Source organism: Callospermophilus lateralis, chromosome 6, assembly GCF_048772815.1.
Source record: "Callospermophilus lateralis isolate mCalLat2 chromosome 6, mCalLat2.hap1, whole genome shotgun sequence".
In the NCBI taxonomy this organism is placed as follows: Eukaryota; Metazoa; Chordata; class Mammalia; order Rodentia; family Sciuridae; genus Callospermophilus; species Callospermophilus lateralis.
Window position 1 is genome coordinate 126,607,468 of NC_135310.1, and position 20,909 is coordinate 126,628,376.

The following is a 20,909-nucleotide window of genomic DNA, read 5'->3' on the forward strand; positions in this document are numbered from 1 at the left end:
CGCAGTACGGAAAGACGGCTTTGAGCTGCCGAAAATTTAACACAAGTACTAAGGCAGCTCCCTCGTGGGGCTGAGGCTCTCGCCTAGGGTTCCAGGGCTTCGACACTCTGGGCTATCAGTGCGGCTGGTCTGGACGCGTCGGGGCTCTAGCAGGGAGTGTGGGTCGCCATGGCGACGCCTGCAGGGCTGGAGCGCTGGGTTCAGGAGGAGCTGCACTCGGTGCTGGGGCTCAGCGAGCGGCACGTCGCGCAGTTCCTGATTGGTACAGCGCAGCGCTGTGCCTCCGCCGAGGATTTTGTGCAGCGCCTACGAGACACTGATACCCTGGACCTCAGCGGGCCGGCCCGGGATTTTGCCCTGAAACTCTGGAACAAGGTGTCAAGCGGGCTGGCGGGCGGGGCGGGGTGGGGTGGGTGGGGCCTGGCGTGGGAGCGCAGGTAGAGGTGGAACGGCGGTTTAACCTGCACTAGGGAAGTTGGTCATCCGAGGAGTTAAGTAAGTTTAATTCACAAACATTTGTCTATTGTCCGTTGTCGCTTAGGCACTGAGCCAGGTGCTGATTATCCAGCTCAGTGGAGAAGATGGAAGGTTTAAGTGTAGGGTTAAGTACTATAGAGAATTGTTTCTGGAGCTTTAACCTACATATGATTCGTCCAGGACCCTTGCCAAAATGCAGATTAGGTAGCAGTCTTGTGCATTTCTAACAAGTTCCAGGTGATGCTGACGGTCAGGAACTACACTTTTCATAGCGAGGTTATAAGAGTTGTGTAGGAAGTGCTGTGGGAGGTTGGAGAGATGGGAGAAGTGATCAGAAAAAGCAGGCCCAAAGATTCCCTGGAATTTGTCAGGTCGAGAATGGGAAAGAGTAAGAGTATATGTAAAAGTGAACTGGTGGACAGGACTGTGCATTTCTTGTCTTGGATTCTTCCTACCTAACAGTTTTCTGCCTTACAGAAACAGGTGCTAAGTAAGTGTATATAAGGAGTGAAAGTGAGACTGGGGTTGCAGCTTTGAGGTAGAGCGCTTGCCTAGCATGTGTGAGGCAGTGGGTTCAATCCTCAGCATCACATAAAAATAAATTTTAAAAAATGCAGGTATTGAGTCCATCTACAACTAAAATAAATTGAAAAAAAAAAGTGAAAGTGTTCAGAGAATGGCAGATAGCCTATTATGGCTGTCCCATATAGTGCTTGATGAGAAATGAGGTTAGAATGTAAGACTGGGCTCGGGTGTAGCCAGCTGGGGCAACAGAGCTAGATGCCTGAGCTCTGCTGGAGAAGAATCTATCTTACAAGTTTCTGGGAGACAGTGAGGAGAGTAGCAAGGAGACTGTGGGTAGGACTGGGAGCAGCCTTCAGAAAAAGTGTAGGAAATGGAAACCTCTCAGGCTGTACAGTGGTAGAGCACTTGTATAGGATGCAGGAAGTCCTGCATTCTATTGCCATAAAATGGGGAGAGAGAGAAAGAAAAGAAAAAGTAAGTTCCATGATGTATTATTCACCAGTGAATCCCTGGAGTCTAGTACTCAGGCACGTGACAGGTACTATCAAAAGTTGCAAAATACCCCTTGTAGTATGTTAGTCCTTGTATAGGAATGCCTTAATCATTGGGAATAATATAGCTATGAGAAAGGCAATTGAGAATTGGGTTTGAGAATGTAAGCTCCATGAGGGCAGACATTTTTGTCTCTTGTTTATTCCCGTATCCCTAGTACTTAGCATGTACCTGATACAGGGCACAGGTTTCAATAAATGTTTGTTAAATGGTGACTGAAAGGAAATTCATAAACTGAAGGGCCCTTTTCAAGTTAATGAACATGGGGTAAAGCCATGTGAAAGAGGGAGATTAAAGGTCAGATTAAGATCAAGTAATTTCAAAGCTGGGTGTGGTGGTACACACCTGTACACCTAGTAATTTGGGAGGCTGAGGCAGGAGGATGGCAATTTCAAAGCCAGCCTCAGCGAATAAGTGAGGCACTTAGCAACTCAGCGAGACCCTGTCTCTAAATAAAATATTAAAAAGGTCTGGGAATGTGGCTCAGTGGTTAAGTACCCCTGGGTTCAATTCCTGGTACCAAAAAAAGCTTCTCACACATCTTTGTTTCATCCTCTGCTGACAGGTTCCAAGGAAGGTGGTAGTAGAAAAGCCAGCTCGGGCAGCGGAGCGAGAGGCCCGAGCCCTACTGGAGAAGAACCGATCATACAAGTTGCTGGAAGACAGTGAGGAAAGTAGTGAGGAAACTGTGGGTAGACCTGGGAGCAGCCTACATAAGAAGCGTAAGAAACGGAAACACCTCAGGAAGAAACACCAGGAGGAGGAGGAAGAAGAGGAAGAAGAGATTCCTGAGACAGGGAAGAACAAAACAGGGTAAGTCAGAAGCAAGGGCAGAGATGGTGGAGTGAGTGGACAGGGGGATGATAAGCCTTCTGAATGTCTTATTTGATGCCCTGGGCGAGGTACAGGGCAAGCAAACAGCAGACTGAGAAGCCAGAGTCAGAGGATGAGTGGGAACGAACAGAACGGGAGCGCCTTCAGGATCTGGAAGAACGTGATGCTTTTGCTGAGCGGGTCCGGCAGCGAGACAAGGATCGGACTCGCAATGTCCTGGAGCGGTCAGACAAGAAGGTGTGGAGAAGTAGTATATTCTATAAATCCCCTAGGACCTTAGGTGAAATCTTGAAATTAGCTATAATTACAGAGATTGTGATCTTTAGAAAGACAAAGAGCTCTCTCCAGTGATGTATTCCTCTCTGTGGTCACAGGACCACTGTGAGTTTTCTGGCTAAGGCAACTCTGTTGTACATAGAAAGCCTTCCTTATTGAAAGGGAACATTCCTTGTACCCATTCAGAGGGTACATCTGAATGATTCTCATGATTTCAAATGGAAGTGATCGTGGGTGTGAGCACTTTTTGACCTCATCTCTGACACTATTGGTTTCTTCTAGGCTTATGAAGAAGCTCAGAAGCGCCTCAAGATGGCCGAGGAAGACCGGAAAGCCATGGTAAGTCCCAGGGTCCAAGAAGCCAAGATCAGAGGACAAAAGGAATTTGTGATGGAGTAGTTAGCCACAGGATAAAGTTAAACAGAGGAAATGCAGTGAGAATGTTGATAGGGGTGATTAAGTCTCTAGATGAGGAGGCTTGGTTGCTAGGAACTCATAAGGATGGACTTAAGTCGTAGAGAGAAGGAATCCACCAAAAATCCTCCTTTATGCCTTCTTTTTTTGGGGTACTGGGGATTGAACTCAGGAGCACTCAACCTGAGCCACAAGCCCAGCTCTATTTTGTATTTTATTTAGAGACAGGGTCTCACTGAGTTGCTGAGCTTCTCGCTTTTGCTGAGGCTGGCTTTGAACTTGTGATCCTCCTTTCTCAGCCTTCTGAGCTGCTGTAATTACAAGGCATGTGCCACAACGCCTGGCTTAAATCCTCCTTGACTCTTTAGAATCAAATCACACTGTATATAATTGAGTGAAACATTAGCTCTCCCTTTTCCTATGACTTAGTGAGACATAAGGCAGCTGGAATGTTGTTGAGGGGGTGGCTAGAGGGCAGGTTCAGGGTAGCTGTCTCACTGTCCAGGCACAACATCTCTGCATCTCCAAATACCTTTTCTTTTCTTTTCTTGCCCCCCTCCCTTCCTCCCTTCCTTCCTTCCTTCCTTCCTTCCTTCCTTCCTTCCTTCCTTCCTTCCTCTAGGAATTGAACCCTGGGGCACTATATCACAGAGCTATATCCTCAGTCCTTTTTCATTTTAAGACAGTGTCTCACTAAGTTGCTTAGGGCCTTGCTAAATTGCGGAGGCTGGCTTTGAATTTGTGATTCCCCTGCCTCAGCCTCTTGAGTCCCTGGGGTTACAGGCGTATGCCACTGTGCCTGGCTCCAATGTCTTTAATAACTACTTTTCCAAACCAGAATACATTCAGGACTCATGACTTACTTAGTGACTTGCTTTTGATGAGGCTGGCTTTGAATCGCCATCCTCTGTCTCAGACTTCTGGGCCACTGGTATTACAGGCATGTGCCACCTTGCCCGGCTATAATTCTTTCTTAAAAGGTGAGGTAAGGACTGAGGCTGTAGCTCAGTGGAAAAGCACTTGCCTAGCATGTGTGAGGCACTGGGTTCGATCCTCAGCACCACATTTAAAAAAAAAAAAAGTCCATCGACAAGTAAAGAATATTAAAAAAAAAAAAGGGATATATTTTTATTTCCTTTTAATTGCCAATTTTCACATAAGAAGTTTTGTGTAATAGTTATTTCACTGATAATGAAAATTATTTTCCCCATTTTTTTTGTTTTCTGGACTCATGAATTATTATTTTTAATAATATTATTACTTATAATCTCCTGTCATTATTCTTTTTTTTTTTTTAAAGAGAGAATTTTTAATATTTATTTTTCAGTTTTCGGCAGACACAACATCTTTGTTTGTATGTGGTGCTGAGGATCGAACCCGGGCTGCACGCATGCCAGGCGAGCGTGCTACCGCTTGAGCCACATCCCCAGCCCCCATTATTCTTTTTGATGTTCCGATATTGCCAGTTCTCTCTTATCATTGGCCCTGAAAAGCCTGTGTCACAGGTACCCATTAGAAGCCACATTGTAGGGGGAAAGATTAGTCCTAGAGAGCTAAGTGTCCCTGATTATATTTTGCCTTCTAGAAATACTCTCTTGTGCTATAGTCTCAATTTCTATACATGATCCTTTTTTTTTTTTAATGTTTTTTAGTTGTAGATGGACACAATACCTTTATTATTTTATTTATTTATTTTTATATGGTACTGAGGCTCAAACTCAGTGCCTCACCTGTGTGAGGCAGCGAGGCAAGCGCTCTACCACTGAGATACATCCCCAGCCCCGACTGGGTTTTTCTTTTCTTTTTTTTTTTGGTACTAGATATTGAACTCAGGGACACTTGACCACTGAGCCACATCCCCAGCCCTATTTTGTGTTTTGTTTAGAGATGGGGTCGCACTGAGATGCATTGCTGAGGCTGGCTTTGAACTCACGATTCTCCTGTCTCAAGCTCCTGAGCAGCTGGGATTATAGGCATGTGCCACCTGGGATTACAGCCCACCTGATCGGTTTTTAATCCCTTCTCTTTGAGTTTAAGATCAGAGCATATAAATTAGGGCTGAAGATTGCCCACCGTTGGCACCCCCAGTAGTTTCCATCTTTGTTTCTCATTTTCAGTTTGAGATCTATGCTTCTAAATACTGGATCATTCTTTTTGTTTTCACCCTTTCCACTTACTTTAGTAAATAGAATCAAGTATTCAAATAATTGCTGTGATGTATCTATTTTGACAAAGAGTGTAACACTGCCCAGAAGGTGCTTCCAACTAGATTCAGCTGCTAGGAGGGCAATTTGTGGGGTCAGCATGTGGCATTCCAAAGAAGCCCCTTTAGCCAGGTGTGGTGACCACATCTATAATCCTAGCTTTTCAGGAAGCTGAGGGAGGAGTAATGTAAGTTAGAAACCAGCTGGGGAAACTAAGTGAGATCTTGTCTCAAAATAAAAAATAGAAAAGGCTGGGGATGTAGCTCAGTGGTAGAGTGACCTTGGGTTCTGTACTGGAAAGAAAAAAAAAAGTACAGTTTTGGGCAAATCTTTTGTTTGCAAGAGAGTGTGAAGGGTCTGTCTTTAGATTCTTACACCTATTGTCTGGGAATTTTTCATATTGAGAGGTAGCTAGGGAAAGGTGTTGCCTCTCTAGTGAGATGAGGATTTATTTGACTATTCCTTCCTGAACCAGGTCCCTGAACTACGAAAAAAATCCCGCCGGGAGTACCTGGCAAAGCGGGAGCGAGAGAAGTTGGAGGATCTGGAGGCAGAGCTGGCTGATGAGGAGTTCCTCTTTGGGGATGTGGAGCTCAGCCGACATGAGCGCAGGGAGCTCAAATACAAACGGCGAGTGCGGGATCTAGCCCGGGAGTACCGAGCAGCTGGTGAGCAGGAGAAGCTGGAGGCCACCAACCGCTACCATATGCCCAAGGAGACCCGAGGACAGGTGCGGTGGTGAGGTGAAACTTTGGAGGGGCAACACCTTGCCTGGCTCTTTACTTCTCTTGCTTTTTGCAGTGGGTGGAGATAATGAAGAGGGAGGTGGGGACTGGGCATAGAGGGCATCCCCTGTTTTCCTGTCCTCATATGTCTCCTCTTTGTAGCCAGCTCGTGCTGTGGACCTAGTGGAGGAAGAATCAGGTGCTCCTGGGGAGGAGCAGCGGCGATGGGAGGAGGCCCGTCTAGGGGCAGCATCTTTGAAGTTTGGAGCCCGAGATGCTGCCTCCCAGGAACCCAAATATCAACTGGTGCTGGAGGAGGAGGAGACCATTGAGTTTGTCCGTGCCACTCAGCTTCAGGGTGATGAGGTGAGAGGGAGAGCTTTGAGACATTCTGAGGAGGCCCTGAACTGGCTGTGGGGCTCACAGCCCACCCTCTTTTTCCTTAGGAGCCGTCAGCTCCACCCTCTTCAGCCCAGGCTCAGCAGAAGGAGTCTATCCAGGCCGTGCGCCGAAGCCTCCCTGTGTTCCCATTTCGAGAGGAACTCCTGGCTGCCATTGCAAATCATCAAGTCCTCATCATTGAAGGCGAGACAGGCTCTGGGAAGACCACCCAAATCCCACAGTACCTTTTTGAAGAGGTATGATCATCACTCTCCAGGTCCCAGGCCCAGGGCATTGATGAGCATAATACTCATCAATGAGCTCCTTTACATGATATTTAAGTCTTATTTCCCTGACTTTTCCTGTTAAATCATGAGAATCTTGAGAATAAACAGCAGACCCTTTTTGCATTTTTATTCTTATTTTCTGCTGTGTAATTTATGCCTTGGAGATGTTCAAATTGGAAGGATGTATAGACAGATAGATGGAGTGTGGTGTGGTGCCCTGTCCTTGGTAACCTAAAGAGTAGGACTGCAGGGCTGGCTGAGCACCTCCTTGGAGAACCTTCTGTCTGTCATCCTATCTGTTTGCCCTTCTTTTCTGATTTTCATCTTCTGTCCATTGTTTCCTTTCCTCCTGCCCCACCTGGCTTTTATAACTTCTTTCTCTGAATTGTGATTGGGCCTCAGGGGCCATATTTAGCAAAGGAAAACCTTCTACCACAGAGCTATTAGAACCTTCTTTCTTCTTTGTCATTCAGGGTTACACAAAGAAGGGTATGAAAATTGCCTGCACCCAGCCCCGGAGAGTTGCAGCCATGAGTGTAGCTGCCCGAGTGGCCCGGGAAATGGGTGTGAAGCTTGGGAATGAGGTGAGACTCTGGGAACTCATGGGTGAGGGAAACCCTTAGGATCTGGGATTCAGTCCACACTTTCCTTATATCATAGGTCTGGGTATTGGTCCTTCTTCCTCTGTCCCTGAGTTCCCCTTGGGGAACTCCAGCCCCCTCTTGGTCACCAATGGCCCCTTATCCAGGTTGGCTACAGCATTCGATTTGAGGATTGCACATCAGAGCGAACAGTTCTCCGCTACATGACAGATGGGATGCTTCTCCGGGAGTTCCTTTCTGAGCCTGACCTGGCAAGTTACAGGTACGTCATACAGGCTCTTGCCCCTCTGAGGAGAGCCACCTGTCTTCTCTTCCCTCTGTCCTGCTGCCCCCTCCCCCTCAGTGACTTTCTATATCATTTAATCTCTTTCTTTCCATCTGGCTAATTTGGCCATTGAGTTCTGATTAACCCACCATGTCTTGAATCTGTGTGGTTCCAATGGTCCTAGAGCTGACCTGCAGGTCCATGGAGTTGGGGCTGGAGAGAAGAATAAATTGCAGAGAAAACCTGCCTCACTGCCTATTCATTTCCAGAGTTCACGAAATCAGGATGGTGGAGTGGTGCTATGGGGACTTGAATTGTATGAGTAGACCATTTGAAGACACCCAGGATGTTCAGATTGGAGGAAAAAAGCTTAGGACACATGCTGGTTTCTTCAGAATATGTGAAGGGCTATTGCATGGTTAAGAAGGATTACACTTGTTTTCTATTACACCAGAGGTCACCACTTGGAATCATGGGGCAGATACAGGGAGATAGATCAGCTCAATATCAAGAGCCATGTAACCCTCATAGGGGCAGAGATTATAGGGGCTGTCAGAGTGCCTGGACCCTGGCTCTAGGTCCTTAGCCCACATCTCAAGGTGGCTTGGTCTGTCACCACTGAGCTCTTATTACTGGAGATGGCCAAGCAAGGGTGAATGAAGGGGAGAAGGTATTCTTGGATGAGAGGGGTATGTGGGGTGAGCTGGCCAAGCAGTATGGGCATTTGCACCTTTTCAGTGGGTGGACTTTCAGATCTTGGAGAATCACAGTGGAGAACTTAAGACAGTTATGATTTGATCTTTCACAGGTTTTACAAAAATCTCTGGGAACCTATGGGAGACCAGGTATTGCAAGACTGTCTAGGGTGTGGGGTTTCCCCATGGAGCCAGCCTACTTTATGAAATGGCTGAGACTTTACATTCAGTCAGGGCTAGGTACAGAATAGTGGGGATTGGGGGAGGTGAGCTCCTGTGGTCTTGGATGCCACCTAGAAAACCAAAGAAGGTATAATACAAATAACTCAGGCAAGAACCAAGGCATCTGTGCAGTCCTTTGAAATCTAGGGTAGAAACGTTCTCCTTCTAGAAGGTTCTCCTTCTAGAGAAGGAGCAGCAGTCACCCCATGGGTCCCTGGGAGCTGCTATATGTTTATGTCCTGGCAGCTCAGGTCTGTCTGTTCATCTCTAGCCTCCCTTGTTGAAAAGAGTCCTGCCCTCAGTTTTTTTTAAATTTTATTTTTTATTCTAATTTGTTATATATGACAGCAGAATGCATTACAGTTCATATTACACATATAGAGCACATTTTTTCATATCTCTGGTTGTACACAAAGTGTAGTCACACCATTTGTGTCTTCATACATGTGCTTAGGGAAATGATGTCCAACTCATTCCACCATCTTTTTTACACCCTTTGCCCCTCCCCCCCTTTGCTCTATCTAGAGTTCGTCTAATGTTCACATGCTTCCCCTCCCAACCCCCTGCCTTCATGCTTTTATTCATCTTTAAAAGTATATCCTTACTTCTGCTTTCTCCAGTAAGGGCAGCTGCTGGCACTAAGCAGACTCTTTTTTGTTTGTTTTTGTGGTACCAAGGATTGAACCCAAGGATAGTTTCCCATCAGGTACACACCCCAGGCCTTTTTGGTATTTTTTATTTTGAAACAAGGACTCACTAAGTTGCCAGACTGGTCTTGAACTTGAGGCAGAACTCCTTCTGCCTCAAGTCTCCTGAGAAGCTGAGATTACAGGGGTGTGCCACTGTGCCAGACATCTAAGTAGACTCTTGACTCTAATTCAGAAATGTCTGACTTGTCACACCCTCTGCCTCCAGCCTTTCCATCATGGCCACTTTTTAAAAATCTTTTTATTTTTTATTTTTTTGTAGTTGTAGATGGATAGCATGCCTTTATTTTATTTATTTACTTTTATGTGGTGCTAAGGATCAAACCCAGTGCCTTACACATGCTAGGCAAGTGCTCTGCCACTGAGCTACAGCCCCAGCCACATCTTGGCCACTTCTATCTGCCAATACTGGGATAATTTGTAGACTACCAGTGCCAGGCCTTTCCTAACCTTCTGCTGGTCTTACATAACTGAGAGGCTTGACTACTCCTTAGAACCCCTGCCCCCACATTCTTTTTTGGGTCTTTTAGTTTCATGGCGTCCCTCTCATCCAGGGGCCTGGTGTCCAATCCTGCATTGCCTAGCTTTCCTCCTTCACTTTCCCCGTATTTCTCCCCCAGTGTGGTCATGGTTGATGAAGCTCACGAGCGGACCCTACACACAGACATTCTCTTCGGGTTAATCAAGGATGTTGCTCGCTTCCGACCTGAGCTCAAGGTCTTGGTAGCCTCTGCCACACTGGATACTGCCCGTTTTTCCACATTCTTTGATGATGCCCCCGTCTTCCGGATTCCTGGACGCAGATTTCCAGTTGACATCTTCTATACCAAGGTGCCCTCTCGGGGAGGATAGGCTTGAGTCTGAGGCGAGAAACTGGGGCCTTTGGAGGAGGTTATCCCAAGGAGGGAAGGGTACAATTGAAAGTTTAAAGGGAACTGGGATAAAGTTATAATGAATTGGGAGAAGTGTGTCTGAGCAAGTGGCCATCCTGTGACACCATGTCTTCCCCCTTTCCAGGCTCCAGAGGCTGACTACCTAGAAGCCTGTGTTGTATCTGTACTTCAGATCCATGTGACCCAGCCACCTGGGGATATCCTGGTGTTCCTGACAGGACAGGTATGCGACATGGTAGGAAAGGAGATGATGTATACCAGGGAAAGACTGGGCCGGCCTATTGGCCTCTGTGACTCTAGGACCCCTGTTGCTCTCCCATCCCAAATCCAGGAGGAGATTGAGGCTGCCTGTGAGATGCTCCAGGATCGTTGCCGCCGCCTGGGCTCCAAAATTCGGGAGCTCCTGGTGCTGCCCATTTATGCCAACCTGCCCTCTGACATGCAGGCTCGAATTTTTCAACCCACACCACCTGGGGCACGAAAGGTAAGTTGAAGAAACCTCCATTCTTCCATGCTAGAATTCACACAGTGGGTAGTGAAACAGAAAATCTGTACATCCCCCATATAAGGCATGTGCTGGGCTTTGCTGCAGAAACTAAGGAGCAGCCAGTCCCTTACTTCTGGGGCTGGAGAGAGAGAATGAATATGATGTGAACCGAGAAACAGCTAAGTGCATGATTCAGGGAGTAAATACTATAGAGATTCAGAAGAGAAGGGAACCTCTTGGTGAGCCAAGAGGAAGAATTTGATATAAGCCTTTAAGAAAAATGACTGGGGACTGGGCACAGTGGTTCATTCAGGCCTGTAATCCCCGGTACTTGGGAGACTGAGGCAGGAGGATATAAAGTTGGAAGTCAGCCTCAACAACTTAGCAAGATGCTGTCTTAAAATAAAAAGTAAAAAAGGGCTGACTGGGCTGGGGTTGTGGCTTAGTGGTAGAGCACTCGCCTCGCACGTCTGAGACCCTGGGTTCGATCCTCAGCCCCATATAAAATAAATAAATAGACAAAATAAAGATATTGTGTCCATGCATAACTAAAAAAAAATTTTTAAAAGGGGGGGCTGAGGATGTCACTCAATAGTAGAGTACCCCGGTTCCATCTTCAGTGCCCTGCCCCATAAAAACTGTGACTGGGGAAATAGAGGAAGGCCCAAGATGTGTTTGATGTCAGAATGGAATTAGTGGACTTAGTGAGGTGTTCATGTGGTGCAGCAGAGAGCCAAGACCAGATCAACTGTGGGCCATGATGAAGGAGGACCTCTGATGGCAGGCAAAAGAGTTGGACTTTAGACAGGTGAGTGGCAATCAAAAGATTTTGAGCAGAGATTTCATTCAACAAATGTTTAATGAGGGGCTGAATGTGTGGCTTAGTGGTAGAGCACTTGTCTAATATGCTCAAGACCCTGGATTTCTTCCCCAGTGACCCTCCCACCTCCAAAAAAAAAGTGCATTCTTCCTGTGTGCCAGGAGAAGAGGATACAGTGATAAGCAAAACAAAGTCTCTAGCCTCCCAGAACTTCAATCTAATGGAAGGAGACAATGGGCCCTTAAATATATAATGTCAGTTTGTAGCAAGTGGTATAATATGTCAACTTGTGGGAATTGTTATGAAGAGATACAAAACAGCATAGGTAGATAGAAAGTGAGGGTGAGAAAATAGCAAGAAGTTATTTTTCTTGGGTATAGAGAAACCTCCAGTGAGGTGAAGGTGAAGCAGATGCTGAATGAGGGGAGGGAGAGAGCCAAGCTTCCTTGTAGGAGAAGAGTGCTGCATAGAGGCAGCAGCTGATGCAAGTCTCTAGATGGTGAAAGGCTCTGTGACTCAGACTTCAAGGGGCTTGGATTTAATTCTAGAATGGGATGGGAAGCCATGGAAGGATTAGGGAGTAATATGACGGGTTTATATTTTAAAAGGACCATTCTGGATGCCACATGATAGAGGCTAGGAGACTGGTTTAGAGGCTGTTACAGAAAGTGATGTATGAAGATGAATATGAAAGTTTTGGTGGGGAAGATGGGAAAAGAACCTGGACACTCCCATCTCCAACCTCAGGGTGGAGGGGGAACCCTAAATCCTTTTTCCATTTCCTTTCTGCATTATATCCTTGCTGACTCTCCTTGCTTTCTTCTCTTTCCCCTTCTCCTGTCCTTGTCCCTCTCTCCTGATGTTGGCCACTAATTCTGTCAGCTCCTGCTCCTCATTGTATCTACTTCTCTACTCTTAGTTTTCCAGGATAATTTTTTTCAAGAGTAAAATAACCACATCCTTTCATTCAGGTGGTTGTGGCAACAAACATTGCTGAGACTTCACTCACCATTGAGGGCATCATTTATGTGCTGGATCCAGGGTTCTGTAAGCAGAAGAGCTACAATCCCCGCACAGGCATGGAGTCGCTCACTGTCACACCCTGCAGCAAGGTCAGCCTGGGTCTCCATAGATAGAGAAAGGAGGAATTATCCCACAGGGGAAGTCCATCTCAGGAGCTGCTTAAAGAATGGGGGATAATAAGCATTTTGTATTTTCCCAGATGACTTGTGTAAATACTGCTTTTTCTCTTTTCCCTTACCAAATCATCAGCTAGCCTCTTCTTTCTAGGCCTCAGCCAATCAGCGGGCTGGTCGGGCAGGTCGGGTTGCTGCAGGGAAGTGCTTCCGCCTGTATACAGCCTGGGCCTATCAGCATGAGCTGGAGGAGACCACAGTGCCTGAGATCCAGAGGACTAGCCTGGGCAATGTTGTACTGCTGCTCAAGAGCTTAGGTGATTGGGCTTCCTGAAAGAGGGAGGGAGGGGGTCCGGAATCACTGGTTCCTGTGTGAGAACTCTGTTGTATCCTTCACACATTTCTCTAGGGATCCATGACCTAATGCACTTTGATTTCCTGGACCCTCCACCATATGAGACCCTACTGCTAGCTTTGGAGCAGCTGTACGCCCTGGGAGCCCTCAATCACCTGGGGGAGCTCACCACGGTGAGGTGGAGGGCAACATGGACTGGGGCAGGTCAAAGGAAGGGGTTGGGGTGCCCCAAGGATCCCTGTCACGATGGAAGGAAATCTGAGGGAATTCTGGCCTAAACTCTCTTTCCTCTCCTTAGTCTGGTCGAAAGATGGCAGAGCTGCCAGTGGACCCCATGTTATCAAAAATGATCTTGGCTTCTGAGAAGTAAGAACTCGTACCCTTTCTGGCCCCTAAACATAAATCAATCATACCTCCCCTGTTTTGGGGGATATCTTTGTCTCTTTCTCTTTTTTTCTGTCATAATATTATATAACACATAAGTTATTAGAGAACTATGATTGTCGTCTCCACCCACCCACTTTCTTTTTTTGGTACTGAGGATGAAATCCAGGGCCTTGACATACCTACTAGGCAAGCACTCTATCACTGAGCTGCACCCCCAGCCCTTTATTTATTTATTTATTTATTTATTTATTTATCTTGGTACTGGGGGTTGAACCCAGGAATTCTTCACCACTGGGCTACATTCCCAGCCTGCTGAGGCTGACCTCGAACTTACAATCCTCCTGCCTCAGCCTCCTGAGTTGCTGGAATTACAGAGGTGTGTCACCATGCCTGGCTCCTTAGTGCCCTTTTTTTGTCGGGGGAAGGGGTACCAGAGATTAAACTCAGGCACTCGGCCACTGAGCCACATCACCAGCCCTATTGTATTTTATTTAAAGATAGGGTCTCACCGAGTTGCTTAGTGCCTTGCTTTTGCTGAGGCTGGCTTTGGACTCTTGATTGTCCTGCCTCAGCCTCCCGAGCCGCTGGGATTACAGGTGTGCACCACCACACTCAGCTCTTAGTGTCCTTTTTGAGGCCCATAGGGGTTTATATAAAACACTGTCCTGTCCTTGTTCATATTAAATTGACAGAGAAAACCTAGGAGTATGAACAAAAGTAGATTTCCATCTGAGATGTGCTAAGCGAGATTGCTTTTGGAACTTGCTGATTCCTAAGATTTCAGACTGAGACATTTAGATATAGCTGTGGGAGACCACCTTTAAATGCTATTCCTGTGTTGTGGTTGAGGTCAGAAATATTTCCTCAAGTCACATAATGCACACCTTGCTCAAAGTTCCAGTGCTTCCTGCCTCTGCCTCCATGCATTTCATTTTATGCAATTGTTTCACCTATGGTTCCCCCTCCTGGACTCCTGCTGCTACTGCTGCTGCTAGAATCTGCTGTCTGATGTATAGCTCTCTCCTAACTGGCTTCCCCATCACAGCAATCACTTTTCCCCTTGTGTGTCTGTTCCTAGGTGTTTGGTTTTTTTTTTTTTTTTTTTTTCCTTCTTGATTTTTTTTTATATCTTTATTTTATTTATTTATTTTTATGTGGTGCTGAGGATTGAATCCAGGGCCTCACACATGCTAGGTGAGTGCTCTACCACTGAGCCATAATCCTACCCCTCCTAGGTGTTTTGCTTTGACCTTTTGTCCTTTTCGTTCCTGCTCAGGTACAGCTGTTCAGAGGAGATCCTGACAGTGGCTGCCATGCTCTCTGTCAACAACTCCATCTTCTACAGACCCAAAGATAAGGTTGTCCATGCTGACAATGCCCGAGTCAACTTCTTCCTCCCTGGTGGGGACCACCTGGTTCTGCTAAACGTGTATACACAGGTCACTGGTCTTGGGTGAATGGGAATGAGGGAGAAGTGTGTGTGTGGGGGGGGTTCTTGTCTACTGTATACTTAAGGCCTCCTACCTCTTTTCTTTTGAACCCTCTTCACAGTGGGCTGAGAGTGGCTACTCTTCCCAGTGGTGCTATGAGAACTTTGTACAGTTCAGATCTATGCGCCGAGCCCGGGATGTGCGGGAACAGCTAGAGGGGCTCTTGGAGCGAGTAGAAGTTGGTCTGAGTTCCTGCCAAGGGGACTATATCCGTGTACGCAAGGTCAGTGTTGTCCTCTCAGAACCTACTGGTGGTGTGCAGCAGTTCCCCAGCTTGAGCTATTTCCCTTATGCAAAACATTCTCCAAAACTTTTTCTTCAGACTAGTTTATTCTCAGTTGGTTCTTCACACATTCCTTACCTTTCTAGTTCTCCCAAAGTCTGAATTAGGAAGGTGGTGAGTGCTAAGGGTCCCCTAGGCCCACCTTTCTAGTTGATTTTCTTTCTGGACTACTCCTTAGGCTATCACTGCTGGCTACTTTTACCACACAGCACGGCTGACACGTAGTGGCTATCGCACTGTGAAACAGCAGCAGACAGTGTTCATTCATCCCAACTCTTCCCTCTTCGAGCAACAGCCACGCTGGCTGCTCTACCATGAACTTGTCTTGACCACCAAGGAGTTTATGAGACAGGTAAGGGACCATCCCAGAGATTGTATGGGGAAATTGTGCTGGCAAGGTAAGAACCCAGGTTCAAGTTCCTAGGACTGGCACAATAACAGGAAAATAAATTGTTCAAGGTAGGATCAAGCCATTCTTTCTAATAGCTTCTCAGTGCCTTGCAAGATCTGAGAACTATACTTCATTCAGTATTTGTGAGCCAGGCACACTGGAATATACCTGTAACCCTAGTGACACAGGAGGATCACAAGTTCGAGGCCAACCTTAGCAACTTAGTAAGACCCTGTCTCAAAAAATAAAGGCTAGGGATATATTTCAGTGGTTAAGTACCCCTGATTTTCAATCCTCGGTATGTGTCTGTGTGTGTATAAATAACTATTTGCCCACTGTCTCAGTGTTTTAAGGTACTGAGCTATAATGGCAAACAAAGCAGACGTAGTCTGTCCTCACAGAATATACTTTATTTAGTCTCTTTGTTCTAGGCTTTTTTTAGGGATAGCTTACTTGATATCTTAAGTACATGTAGAGGTATGTTTGCCTTTTGGGTATAGAGCCAGGTACCTTTTCCTTTAGCTCTTCAGTCAAAAGGGAAAGAGGTACGGTATCATGAACTGAAATTGAATTCCATGCATGTATGAGTTAGGATGAACCCAACTGCTATGTATAACTATAAAAGCTCTTAAACAAACAAAAAAAGACCTCCCCACTGCAAAAAAAAAAAAAAAAAAAGTAAAAAGAGAAAGAGAACATTTATTTGACCACATACACTTAAGATTCCTGATTGGGGGCTGGGGTTAAAGCTCAGTGGTAGAGCACTTGCCTAGCAAGTGTGAGGCATCAGGTTCAATCCTCAGCACCATATATAAATAAGCAAAATAAAGGCCCATTGACAACTAAAAAAAAAAAAATTTAATACCTTTATTTTGTTTATTTATTTTTATGTGGTGCTAAGGATCGAACCCAGGGCCTTGTATGTGCTAGGCAAGCGCTCTACCACTGAGCTACAACACCAGCCTTCTTTTTTTTCTTTTAAAAAAAATTCCTAATTGGATAGAAGGGAATACTACTGATACTTTCTGTTTATTCTAGGTATTGGAGATTGAGAGCAGCTGGCTTCTGGAAGTGGCTCCCCATTATTATAAGGCCAAAGAGCTAGAAGATCCTCATGCTAAGAAAATGCCCAAAAAAATAGGCAAGACACGAGAAGAACTAGGGTAGAGAAAAGGACACAAATGGAACCTGACACCAGCTCCTCCTTTTCCTTCCATATATTATTTAATATCTACTAAATAAAATTATTTTTGGAATAAATCTTGTGGAAACTTTTGAAGTCCAGAGAAAGTGACATCAAATCCATCCCATATTGTTACTTTATTATTTACAAGTTAAATTACACAGCAGCTTTACACAGCATGAGATGGACAGGAAGGAGAGAAAAGGAAAAGCAGCTGGCTCAAGATTCTTGGCCACCTCCACCTCCTTCTCTTGTGCGTAGCAAAGTCTTCAGTGCTGCTTCCCTCCTGGTTCTTGGCTCAGGCCTTGGAACACACGTGTACGTTGGGTTCTGGTTCTGACAGCCCCAGGGCCACCAAGGCTCCCATCAGCAGCTTCTTTACAGGTGTTGAGGGCGAGTGTGAAGGCATCAGCTGTAGAGAGAGCGGTTAATGACAGTTGGGGAGGGGTACACAAATGTTCCTTTTATCTTAGTCAGCCCCAAGACTCACCTTGTCTAGACGATGTCGACAAATGAGGCCGCTGGAATTCAGGTAGAAGGTGGAATAGGCATCGTAGGTCCTGGTGATCGGGGAGAGAGGCTTACTTAGGGAGAAGGTCCCTGGTCCCAAAGCTTAACTCAAGCATTTGTTCAAATGAGGAGTTATTAAGTTTTATTACATATTAGATCACCTGAGGGAACTTTTAGAAATTGCAAAGCTGAGGTTGCACCTTGAGCAATTAAATTGAACGGTCTGGCATCAATATCAAAAGATCCTTAGGTGATTCCAATGTTCAGTAAGTCAGTACCTATACTATAGGCCAGGTAAAGGTACCTGAAGAAATTGAAATTCAGGTTTCTTTTATAGATACAGTGTCTCACTGAGTTGCTTAGCACCTTGCTAAGTTGCTGAGGCTGGCTTTGAACTCAGGATTCACCTGCCTCAGCCTCCTGAGCTGCTGGGATTACAGGCATGTGCCACTGTGCCTGGCCAAGAGATTTCTTAATATATTCAAAATCCTTATTTTTGCTATAGAATAAAACAGATCCCTCAAGTGAGGACAACTCACGGATTGGAGACTAGATAGTCAAAGTCTTAAAAGGTATGATAAGGAACTGATTATAGTTTGGATCTTTTCCCATTTCTCTTACTGGTAAAGCTCTTCTTTGTCACGCTTGTAGAAACGCAAAAAGAGCATGTGAATGGGAAGTCCTATGAGCCGCCAGCGGGCTTGTAGGGTCCAATTCTCAGGGTGGCGGGTCAGCTGTAGAACCTCCAACCGAAGTTGTGCAAAATAGTTCCAGGCCAAGAAGCGGCAGAGGGTCAGTGACAGAATGTACCATGTCCGGCCCCTATGAAAAAATGATGGGAAAGAAATCTCCACAATGACAGAATCAGACAAACTGGCTTCTGTCACAGGAATGGCAGACACTTGTGAGAAGCTATCCAGAATCCAAGAAGTAAAAAGAGTCAAGTGTATAGCATTGGGTCCTTTTCCCTTCCCAGCCTTACCCATGTCAATTCTTACTTGGTACGTATGCTCAGAATCTCATTGATAAATTCCACATCGGATGAATAGAGAGTATAGTCATGGGAGTGAAGGAAGAGGTTGGGAAGCTAGGTGGAAGAAGAGATATGAACTCAGTAGAAAATAAAGATGATCCAATTTCTCAGTTTTCTATTTTTAGGGCCTTCTTATCCCCTCTGAGTGAAAGGTCATCTCTTCCCACATTTGACCTCCCTTGATCTCAATAAAAGAGCATCTTTTTCCTTGGGAAAATGTTCACAGAACAGTTCTATGCCTGCCTGATGGTTCTAAGATAGTCCAATTGACTAAACTATTTTTAAGGATTATTTATATTCTTTTCCACTACAGATGAAGACCACTCTTGAACTGACTTACCTCTTGACTCAGTCTCTCATACATGACAGCCAGGTGTTCCTCCATACTAGGATCTCCTGATGGGGTGGTAGGGGAAGGATGGGCAGTTCCAGGGGCTTGGAAAGGTGTCAAAGCCCCAGGATATGGGCAGGGAGGTCCCTCAAAAAGGCTCCGAAGTCCATCTAAGCAGCGGTTGTGCAACTCTGGTCCTGGTCCCTCCTCCCCCTTTCCTGGAGGGAGAACTACCCACGGTGAGTTGAGGGCCTGGATCTGAGGGAGAGGTAGTAGACAAGGTCTGGGGACAGGCTGGGAGGGAGGATTTGGGAGTCGAGGGGACCACAGAATAGGAGAAGATGGGGAAGTGGTGGTTGTGGGGTGGGGCCAAAGGGGTGGGAATGGTAGAGTCCGAGAAGAAATCTGGTCCTAAGGAGACAGAACAAGAGAAAAAGGTAAGAATTCAGTTGCCTCATGAACAGGCTTCCAATTCCACCTACTACTACTGACAGAGGAGCTGAGACTTGCTAGAAGAAAAAAAGGTACAGATTCACTTCCATCTCTACTGAAAATGGGAGGAAATAGTTTGATGTACCATAGGTACTAGTAACTCCCTCAATTAATAGCAAATGCCTTTACATTAATATTCCAACATTGGCTGGGAGCCATGGTGCACTCCTGTAATCCCAGCAGTCTGGGAGACTGAGGCAGGAGGATTGTGAGTTCAAAGCCAGCCTCAGCAATTTATCGAAGCCCTAAACAACTCAGCAAAAACCTTGTCTTTAAATAAAATACAAAAAAGGGCTGGGGATGTGGTGTGGCTCAGTAGTCAAACGCCCTGGGTTCAATCCCCAGCACCAAAAAACAAACAAACAAACAAAAAAACCAAAACAACCAATACTGAGTCCCAGGGGCTAGTTTCACCTCTCTTATAGTAAGGATCATATGAGAATAGATATTTGGTAAATGAATAATAGGTTTGATTGTACTCTGAGTGAAAATGATGTAGTCTACAAGACATCTCCATAATTTAATATGCCAGGCAAATGTAGCACAGGGAAAAGAACATACGACTGAAGCTAGGAATCCGAGTTCCCATTTTATTGTGCACTTTCATCCCTATACCTCAGTTTCTTATAAATAAGGATGATGAAGCCTCATTAGGTTTTATAAGATATTAATGAATGTAAATAAAACTTTGTCACCCATAAAATAGAACGTAAATGGAAGCTATTATTTCAGTGCCACTATTATTTATGCCACTAAATGGCATAAACATCCCAGTAGACTATTAAAGGATGAACTTCATTTCCCGGTTTACTAACGTTGAAACTGAGAAGATGGGAAGTCACCCACTAAGGTTTGACAAGAGTCTCGGCTCCCAAGGAATCCCCTGGGAGTTTCACTTCCCGGAGGGCTGGTGGGCCGCCGGGTACCTCAGTCCGGGACAGTGACCCAGAGGCGCGTCTCTGCTGGGGGCGTGGCCATGTTGCCCGCCCATGCACAGGGGTCTGAATTGGGTCCACCGGGTCCGGCTTTCCTGCCGGGACCACTCTCCAGATGCAGGATGTGCGGACTGCACAGCACGGCCTGTGGTTCTGATCCGGGCTGACGAACTCCCTGCGGCGCTGCGGCCGGGATTCGAGCCTCTGCCCCTGCCCTTCAAATCACCTCCACGCACAGGTAATCAAAGAGTCTCGGGCGCAACGCAGTCGCTCCAGGCTGCCTGGGCGTCGACCACGCTCGCCGGCTCTCAGGACAGAGCTAACATGCCCCCACCAGCCGGACCGAGGGTCTTACCCATGCCTACGACCCCAGCCCCCTCCACACACCAATCCATACAGGTGGGAAGGGGCGGGGGGTGCCATTGCGCCTGCGCGCAACCCGGCGCGCGCTCCGCCCCACGCACCGGCTCTGAGAAGGGTCTTTCCCCGCCCCCTCTCCTCCCCTCCCGTCTTTCCTCCGCTCTTACCTGGGGTCGAGCCTGGTAGGCGCGAAGGCAGGGGCCGAGACGCTGGGCTGCCCCCCGGCTGGGGTGGTACATGATCTTCCGGGAACGGAGAGGGCGCCTCCCAAGTTCAGCCTCCAGCCTCCGGCCTCCTCACAGGGGTGAGCGTGCCCCAGAGCCGGCTTCGTGAAGGGGAAAGGAGGGGGGGGGAAGGGGCTGAGGGGAGGAAAACGGAGATGTTGCGCGCTTGCGCACTGCAGGCTCCAGGGAAGCAGCTGCGCTGGGTTCGTCGTTAAGTGCGCCTGCGCTCGCCAGACCGACGCTACCTTAAGGCGCTTGCGCAGCAAATTAGCGGCATTGAACTGTACAAGTGCCTGTGGCACTTGCGCAGCAACCTAGGCGAGGATGCGGCTGAACTGTGTGAAAGGGGAAGAGTGGGGACAGGGAAGGAGAGGAGCACCTTGAAGAGGGAGGCTTGAATCTGCTGAATCACCAGTTTGATTTAAGGGTTCAA

At 46.6% G+C, this 20,909-nt stretch overlaps 3 protein-coding genes across 5 annotated transcripts in view; 2 read left to right on the forward strand and 1 right to left on the reverse strand.

Moving 5' to 3' along the window:
* Dhx16 (DEAH-box helicase 16) lies at positions 1–16,668 on the forward strand. 2 transcript variants are annotated; one of them, XM_076859025.1, is made up of 20 exons: positions 1–375; positions 2,120–2,367; positions 2,463–2,625; positions 2,947–3,003; positions 5,758–6,012; positions 6,170–6,373; positions 6,454–6,645; positions 7,149–7,259; positions 7,424–7,539; positions 9,787–9,997; positions 10,184–10,282; positions 10,391–10,543; positions 12,338–12,478; positions 12,657–12,819; positions 12,912–13,030; positions 13,156–13,223; positions 14,521–14,683; positions 14,796–14,957; positions 15,196–15,369; positions 16,447–16,668. In XM_076859025.1, the coding sequence occupies exons 1-20, from the start codon at positions 169–171 to the stop codon at positions 16,573–16,575; spliced, it is 3,135 nt and encodes a 1,044-aa protein (XP_076715140.1). In that variant the 5' UTR covers positions 1–168; the 3' UTR covers positions 16,576–16,668. The 2 variants fall into 2 exon arrangements, 1 of the variants encoding a protein (XP_076715140.1); XR_013091654.1 differs by lacking the exons at positions 14,796–14,957; positions 15,196–15,369; positions 16,447–16,668 and having other exon boundaries at positions 13,156–14,438; positions 14,521–14,602.
* Positions 16,669–16,709: 41 nt separating this feature from the next.
* C6H6orf136 (chromosome 6 C6orf136 homolog) lies at positions 16,710–20,661 on the reverse strand. The gene is made up of 6 exons (XM_076859039.1): positions 20,420–20,661; positions 18,475–18,876; positions 18,100–18,188; positions 17,723–17,923; positions 17,082–17,151; positions 16,710–17,003 (listed from the first exon to the last, which is right to left on the reverse strand). Exons 1-6 carry the CDS (start codon positions 20,489–20,491, stop codon positions 16,890–16,892), a joined length of 948 nt encoding a protein of 315 aa, XP_076715154.1. The 5' UTR covers positions 20,492–20,661; the 3' UTR covers positions 16,710–16,889.
* Positions 20,007–20,909, forward strand: part of Ppp1r10 (protein phosphatase 1 regulatory subunit 10) — a 41,660-nt gene continuing 40,757 nt past the window's right edge. Inside the window, exon 1 of one of the 2 annotated variants that reach the window (XM_076859028.1) lies at positions 20,007–20,130. The gene's annotated coding sequence lies outside the window, so the exon portion shown is untranslated. The remainder of the gene's footprint in view (positions 20,131–20,909) is intronic. The other variant, XM_076859026.1, reaches the window with a different exon arrangement.

Coding starts and splice junctions, on each gene's coding strand:
- Dhx16 (XM_076859025.1), top strand. CDS start 169: ATGGCGACGCCTGCAGGGCTGGAGCGCTGGGTTCAGGAGGAGCTGCAC. Junction 12,479..12,656: donor CTGTCACACCCTGCAGCAAG/GTCAGCCTGGGT, acceptor TCTTCTTTCTAG/GCCTCAGCCAATCAGCGGGC. Junction 13,031..13,155: donor ACCTGGGGGAGCTCACCACG/GTGAGGTGGAGG, acceptor TCCTCTCCTTAG/TCTGGTCGAAAGATGGCAGA.
- C6H6orf136 (XM_076859039.1), bottom strand. CDS start 20,491: ATGTACCACCCCAGCCGGGGGGCAGCCCAGCGTCTCGGCCCCTGCCTT. Junction 18,877..20,419: donor CCTACCAGGCTCGACCCCAG/GTAAGAGCGGAG, acceptor CTGTCTCCTTAG/GACCAGATTTCTTCTCGGAC. Junction 17,152..17,722: donor GACAAAGAAGAGCTTTACCA/GTAAGAGAAATG, acceptor CCCGATCACCAG/GACCTACGATGCCTATTCCA.